Source organism: Lepus europaeus, chromosome 3 (assembly GCF_033115175.1).
Source record: "Lepus europaeus isolate LE1 chromosome 3, mLepTim1.pri, whole genome shotgun sequence".
Lineage (NCBI taxonomy): Eukaryota > Metazoa > Chordata > Mammalia > Lagomorpha > Leporidae > Lepus > Lepus europaeus.
Window position 1 is genome coordinate 166,508,116 of NC_084829.1, and position 7,545 is coordinate 166,515,660.

General features: G+C 61.5%; 1 protein-coding gene across 3 annotated transcripts; it reads right to left on the reverse strand.

Moving 5' to 3' along the window:
• Positions 1-878: 878 nt before the first annotated feature.
• On the reverse strand, positions 879-7,090 carry TBXT (T-box transcription factor T). Of its 3 annotated transcripts, none has more exons than XM_062187782.1 (8): positions 6,885-7,090; positions 6,219-6,483; positions 5,453-5,587; positions 4,810-4,871; positions 4,655-4,716; positions 3,325-3,498; positions 2,018-2,147; positions 879-1,149 (listed from the first exon to the last, which is right to left on the reverse strand). In XM_062187782.1, exons 1-8 carry the CDS (start codon positions 7,088-7,090, stop codon positions 879-881), a joined length of 1,305 nt encoding a protein of 434 aa, XP_062043766.1. The 3 variants fall into 3 exon arrangements, with proteins under 3 accessions (XP_062043766.1, XP_062043765.1, XP_062043768.1); XM_062187781.1 differs by having other exon boundaries at positions 3,325-3,501; XM_062187784.1 differs by lacking the exon at positions 3,325-3,498.
• Between the last annotated feature and the right edge of the window lie 455 nt (positions 7,091-7,545).

Genomic DNA, 7,545 nt, shown 5'->3' on the forward strand with positions numbered 1-7,545 from the left:
GCTGGGAACTCACTTCAGGCGCTCCCACCTGAGTCAGGTGCATGGCCTCTCCGGGTCCTTGCCCATCAGCATCACCCACGTTCCTCTGATTTGGTGCTGAGTTTTCAAACCTTCTGAAAACCACTCAGCATTTTGCACCGGCGTGGCAGTTAGCACTGAATAAGGAAGTGCAAATTTTGCTTCCAGTTCTGCGGCTGACTGGCTAGAATCTACAAGTTCACAGGAGACTACACTGTTTCTTTGGGACCAGTTCTTCACCGCCAGTTAAATTCAACAGCAAGATCTCACCGGCGGAGCAAGAGGGGTTTGAATAATAACTACAGCAACCAAACTTTGCATATTGCCTTTATTTTACAGAAAATGCTTTCTGCCGATTGTCTCTGGCTACTTTGTCAAAAGGAAAATATAAAACAGTTGTAGGTTTCACAATACAAGAGGTTCGCTACATATGCTTCAGATGAACACCTGCTAGTGAGCACAACGCAACTACAGCCTGCTGTCCCAGCTACGATCCCTCCTGTCCAGAACAGCTCACTCTAACTACACGGAACGCAACAAGGAAGGGAGCCACAGGGTGCTGTCGCCTCACTAACACAGAGCCAGCACGAGGCGAGGCCCCTCTGAGCTGCGCAAGAGGTCTTGTCACCGTCAACGGCGGGGAACCAGGCCAATGGCCCGCCGTCCGGAGGTGGCTACCAGGCTGCCAGCCAGCAGACCCCGGCAAGGCACGGTGGGGCTCCAGATGGACGGCTCTCACAGGCCGCTGACCCTGGCTGCATTGCCTTGATCCTCGGGGCTGCCATCCTGTACCCGGGGCTGGACCCACTCAGCACTGGCGGCCCCAAAGGCCTCTGTGTCCTGGAGGACAAGGGCTTGGCTCACATGGAGGGAGGCGGCACGGGCGTCCATGAGGCTAGCAGGCGGCCTTGGGCCGAGGCGTCGTACTGGCTGTCGGGCATGTCTGTGACCGTGGCAGCCCCGTCGTAGAGTGGGGAGCCCGAGGAGGCGGCCGGGACGCCGTGGGTCAGGGGAGCGTAGTGTGCGGGCGAGCCTCGGAAGAACTGGGCCCCCAGCCCGCTAGACACGGCAGCCGTCTGGGAGCCGGGGGTGATGGCGCTGTTGCTCATGGCCCACAGGCTGGGGTACTGGCTGGAAGGGAAAGCACAGGGTGAGCCGTGGGGGAGCCCGTGAGCCGAGTCCTGTCTGTAATCACTGCGTGACCGGCACGTTCAGGGGGCATGGGAGTTATCTCCGAGCAGGAGGCCAGCGTGGACTGAAAGGCCTGCTGACATGGACGCGGCTCAGGGCGGAGCGCTCCGAGGCTCTGCGGCCACCACTCCAGGCCAGCTGGTCCCGGCTCACGTTCGGAACGCAGGCCCCGGCACTCCGCTTTGGGAGACAGGCTGCAGCGTGTTTTTAGCTAGCACCCCCCACTCCACTCAGGGGTCCTCAGGATGGAGACCAACCCCTGCTGAAACCCCAGGTGAGAAAGGCATTCTGGGAGGGGTGTGGGACTCCGGGATAGAAAAGCCAGCAGGCTCATTTCCTTAATTTAACAGCTGGTTTCCGTCTGTTCTTCCCACGACACCTACTGGCCCCAACAAGCTCGGAAGAGACCATCTGAGTCTGGGGTCACTTAACGTCCCCTTTTTACACACGGAGAGATCAAGGCTCAGCGAGGTCAGCAGGCTGTCCACCCCATGAACCTGCAGGCTACACGCGAGAGCCGGGGTCTGTTAGGGTGCCAGCCAACCCTGCCGCTCGCCACCCTGCCATGAAGGTGCACCATTCTAGAGAAAGACGTGGGTCCTCCCCAAGAATGGAGCAAGCAGAGAAGCAGCTGTCACAGACCCGGGGCGCATGGACACAGGGCTAATGGTGGGATTGTAAACAAGAACCCAATCACGGGCAGGTACAGGGCAGGGCAAGAGTAAGGGGTGAGGGTGGAGGGGAGTGGAGTGGGGAGAGCATGCGGCCACGGCAGCTCCCAGCAGCGGGCACCGCCCAGCAGACGTACCTGGAGCCGGCGGGCGGGCTGGCGTTGTGGCTCACGGGGAGCACGCCGCTGTGAGCAGGCACCCCCAGGCTGGACCAACTGTCGTGGGACGGCAGCATGGGCAAGCAGGCGGAGGAGCTGTCAGGGTAGGCTAAGGGCACGGGAGAGTGGAGTCACTGCATGGTGCCTCCCAGGGCAAAATGCATGAGAACCACCCAACAGCAACAGCAAACTGGCAGTGCCTAACCAGTCGTCCAGGGCTAGGATTTGCCGCCAAATGTATACACTTGGAACTGCACCATCAGAACAGTAGACACACTGTAGAAGGTGAATCCGAGTCACTTGGTTAGGGAGGCGTCATCTTCGTAAAAACTTTAAAAGGCTGTAATTCCCACCCCTTTTTGCTGAGGGTTGTTATGTAGAGTTGAATGGGCCGTAGCAGCCTGGACTCGGGGCAGAATTAGAACTGTGCCGTGGCGTAGCAGGTAAAGCAGCCACCTGAGACACTGGCGTCCCATCAGACTGCCCCACGTCTGACCCAGCTCCCTGCTAATGGCCTGGGGAAAGCAGCAGAAAATGGCCCAAGTGCTTGGGCCCCTGCCACTTAAATTGGAGACCCCTGAATGAAGCCGCTGGCTCCTGGCTCCTGCAGCCATCCGGGGAGTAAACCACTGGATGGAAGATCTCTCTCTCTCTCTCTCTCTCTCTCTCTCCTCCCTGCACCATCTCTCCCTCTCTCTGTAACTCTTTCAAAATAAATAAACCTTTTTTAAAAGCAAAGTAAAACTCCGATCTTGCAGCCCGAGTTCAGCTCACGGCTGAACAAGTCCCCAGCATTTCCTTGCCCACTGAGTGCCTTTCACTGGCGATCACTGTAATAGCTTAATTGTTTTATGGTGTTCGTCAGCTCTTTTCCTCCTGTGGGAGCCAGACAGAGTGAAGTCTGGGAACAGAGGGAGTCAGAGAGAGTCGGGCAGGCATCAGATCACACCCCCGTCCTGCTGTCCCTCGCCCCCAGGGCTTCTGACTCCGTGATGCCCTGGCTGGTCTGGGGGCCACACTTGGTGCATCCCTGGGCTGCCCAGGGACTCCGGTGCCAGACTCAGCCAACAAAACCACTTCAGAGAGGGTCTTAAAGCTGAAGACCCGCCTCTGTCCCCTGGGGCCCCAGCCTCAGCGCCCTGCCGGCAGTGGTGCAGACAGGAAGTGACCGTCTCTGCAGCCCCGGGGAGCTGGTACGGCCGTGGGTTCTTGGTCCTGGGTTCTAACACCTTGCAGAGTCCTGCCCATCACCCACAGGCCCCCAAGGGACAAGGGCCAGTACTTACTTGGAGAGTTGTTCCTGTGAGCGTAGGGGCTGGGGTAAGGCGACGAGCGGTGGCTCCTCAGGGCCGGGTACCTCTCGCAGCCGTGAGCGGAAGGCAGGGAGAGGGAACCTCCAAACTGCGGGTGGGGGCTGGCAGGCGGGCACAGGGCACTGGGTCCGGGGATGAGCCACCCCCCTGCTGTGAGGAAAGAATGCTGGGGAGCCTGAGGAGGCACGCTGCTCCCTCCATGTCCTCCCAGGGCAGCCAAGGTGCCCGCGCAGCCAAGGTGCCCACATCCATAGGTGCCCAGGGCCGCAGCCAGCCAAGCAGCTTCCCTGGCCTCTCCTGGGATCCACTGACCCCCAGGGCAGGGCAGCATTGTGGGTACAGATCCAGTGCAGAATGAACATGATCTAAAGACAGACACAGGCAGAGCGCCATGGGCGCCACTCCCGCTCCCGCCCTGCACCTGCACCTGCCTCCCCTCAGTGGCACTCAGGGAGCCGCTGGTCTTGCCTGGGGCGTCAGAAGTCCTCTGAAGCTGCCCTGTCTGACCTGCTCTGCCGTCTTCAACTTCTAAAATTTTCTGTCTTTTTAAATCAGAGGACATATCCCTCAGCGGGACAAGTCTTGGCTCCGATTTTCAAACTACAGACGCTCTCGGGCCGATAGAGGAGACAGCGGAGCGCAGCCTCCCCCAGCCTCCCACGCTGCTCCCCAGCAGGAGCTGTGTGCCGAATTAGCCCAGAACTCGATCAAGGAAAAAAACGCCAAGCCCACGCCGTGCTCAGCCTCTTGGAGTGACCAGAAAACAGGGGCTTTAGTCACCCCTCAGGCCACTGGTTGAATGTCCACAGCGCCTTCCTTGGGTGCAAGGGAAGGATTCCACGAAGCAGTGTCTGCTCTTAACTGTCGCTATAGACCTGCAGCCAGACCCACCCCCTCCTACAGCCACACTCCTCACCCAGACCAGCAAGTGGATGAGCCATCCCCAGAACCAGCGTGGGATGAGGGAAACACTGGTCACAAGCCTCACCCCAGAGAGGGCCCCCCAGCTCCCCAACATTAACACAAGCAGCACCCATCCCAAAAAGGACAGGAGAGCCAGAGTCTCCAGACAGGGGGTCAGAGCCCCCACCAGGTGTCAACGAGCCTGACCAGCAAGCTATGAAACAAAGGAGTCCAGGGAGCAGTGGGGGCAGAGGCCGAGACGGGTAACAGCCCCAGCATCTGGGTGACCTGCCCAGCAGAGGGGCGAGCTGCTCCCCACCCACACCCGCAGCTGGCTGCTCCACTCCAGCTACCAGTTCTCAGCACAGGGCGCAGATGTCAGAAAGGGTGACACACGTACATTGGGAGTACCCCGGCTGCTGGCCGTCTCCAGCCTCCTCCATCGCGTCCTTGTGGTCGCTTCTGTGGGGAGAGTGCCGGGAGTGGTCATCGTGCTGCGAGGGCTCACCTTCCCGCAAACCTCTCTGCCCAGGGGTGGGGTTCGGATCCTCTCACCTTTCCTTTGCATCCAGGAAAGCTTTGGCAAATGGATTGTATTTAATCTTCAGAGCTGTGATCTGAAAAACAAGAAGCAGCATTGACTTGTGTATTGCTTAGCCACAGGATCAAATCTGGCATCAAGAACTCGAAGGACACCAGGAACCTCCTCTATTCAAGTATAACCGGACTTCTTCCCGGGTATATTTTTCTATTAAAATAGCACGTTTATAAAATCACCTTAGCCTACACCACCGACAATATGCCACGGTTAAAAATGTTGAAGTGGCTCAGAACACCTGGAGCTGCTCTGGAAACAGTGGCCTGTTAGTTCTCTTTTGTGGTTAACACAAAGGCTTAAGCAACCAATGGCAAATTCTGCCCCCACTGGGGTGTTGTACCTCTTGACTTTGGGAGACGCCCCTCACACCCCATCTCCTGCAAGAAACAGAACTTATCTAAATGCTGTATCTTTTCACTTTGTGCATTTAGTAGACGCGTGCAGTGTACACACTTTTACGGAGAATTCAGGGGGAGATGCCCGAGAGAGGACTTTACAAATCATTTGAAAGGACACCAAGCCCTGGGGGTCCGGGAGCCTGCGGCCCCCAGTGGGGGCGGCCCCGGGCGCCTGCGCCCTCTCCTCCTGGGCTGGCCTCACCTCCTCGTTCTGGTAGGCGGTCACGGCGATGAACTGCGTCTCAGGGAAGCAGTGGCTGGTGATCATGCGCTGCGGACCGCCGACCCTCACGATGTGAATCCGGGGCTCGTACTTGTGTAAGGAGTTCAGCATGATCTGCGGGGGACGGAGGAGCCCTCACAGCGCTGCCTCGGGGCACAGCCGCGCAGCCTGCGACCCGCTGCCTGCCCGACGGAAACCGGGGAGGCAGGCGGCTCCCTGCGCCCCGCAGGTCCTCTGGGACGGCTCGCAGGCGGCCCCGCGCAGCCAACAGCGATGTGCGCGCCACTGGCTGCGCACCCCCGGATCAGCAGGGATCAGTCCGGGGGCGGGCAGGCCTCCGCGGATAACCGGAAAAGCCCGGGCTTGAGGGCGACTTGTCCTGGGACGTGCAGTCTTCCAGGAGCGACTCCCGGCTAAGGAAAGCTCTCCTGAAAAGGCGCGCTCCACGGCGGCAGACACTGGTGCCCGCGCTCGCCCTCAGCCGGCCTGCTCACCATCTCCGCCTTTGGAGCTAAGCTTGGGGCTGGAACTGGAGGGCTCTGAGGCTGCAGCCGCCCCACTCCCGCTTCGCTGCCTTGGCATGGCCCGTTATCAGCCGGAATAAACGGCACCGAAGGCTTCAGCCCGGAGGACCGAGTGCAGACAGGCAGAGTCGCCGGCGGGCCCAGCGGAGTCCCCACCCGCACTCCCGCATCGCTTCTCCGCGCCGCGCCGGGTGGCTCGCCCTGGGCACCGCCTCACCCACCTGGCCGCCCCCGTTGAGCTTATTGGTGAGCTTGACTTTGCTGAAGGAGACAGGCGCCTTCATCCAGTGCGCCCCGAAGTTGGGCGAGTCGGGGTGGATGTAGACGCAGCTGGGTGCCTGCGGCTCTGGCTTGCCGCCTGGCACCCACTCCCCATTCAGGAACTTCCAGCGGTGGCTGTCGGCCGCCACGAAGTCCAGCAGGAAGGAGTACATGGCGTTGGGGTCCAGGCCCGACACGTTCACCTTCAGCACCGGGAACATACGCCTGGAAAGGGGGGGTCGCGCAGGAGGACCCGGGTCGGACCCGCCAGGCCCCAGGCAGAGCGCGAGGTACGGAGGGATGCGTTCCGTGGGCGAGAAGAGGACACCCCGCGCCACCCTCCAAGGGCGACTCCCTAGGTCCCAGGCCCAGGCGGCCTCGGCGCCAAACCCAAGGCCTCGGAGGCCGGGACCGAGAGGCCCTGCCCGGCGGGGAAAACGCGTGAACCCAGACGCCCCCCAAGTCGGGACCCGGTGCTCCGGTCCCTCGTCCCCTAGCTTCCGCGGAGACAGGCCCAGAAGGGAGACGTCTGGGGGGCAGCGGACACGGACAAAACCTCCTCGTCCCGGAGAAAAAGCGACGGACAGCGAGGGCCTCGCCAGCGCCCAGGCCGCGGGGCCACCTACCTGCCGTTCTTGGTCACGATCATCTCGTTGGTGAGCTCCTTGAAGCGCAGCCACAGCTCGCTCTCCTCCAGGCCCACGCGCAGCTGGCGCTCCGTGGGGTCGCCCTTCTCACTGCCCGCCTGCAGCTCGCTCTCCACGGCGCTGAGCAGGTGGTCCACGCGGTACTGCAGGCTCTTCCCCGCGCTCTCGGCGCCCGGGGAACCCATCCTCCCGCCTGCCCTCCCCGCCGACCCCGAAGCCCCGACTCGCTACCGGACAGCCACCGTCAGCCCCTCTTCAGAACAGGGGGCCGCTCGGCGGGTCGAGACCCGCGACGGCGCCCTGGCCACAGCGCCCAGGGCGTGGGAGAGGGCCGGGATGGGGGGGAGGGGGCAAGGGGAGAGGGGTGGGGGCCGGTTATTCCACTTGAACTCCCGAAGGGGCGCGCCTAGAGTGGGTCTCTGGAGAGAGAAATCGGGTCCCCTCCCCATAAATAGAGCCGCGGCGGCCGCGGAGGGGGCGCGGCGGATTGGGCAGTGCGCCCTTTGAAGTGCGGGACAGCAGCCCATTGGCCGTGCGCGGCCATATCAGACCCGGCCGGGCGGGCCGGGGGCCAACAATGGGCTCCTGCGCGCCAGTTTCCTGTAAATCCTGGGCTCCGGCCCAGCCCCTACACCCCCGC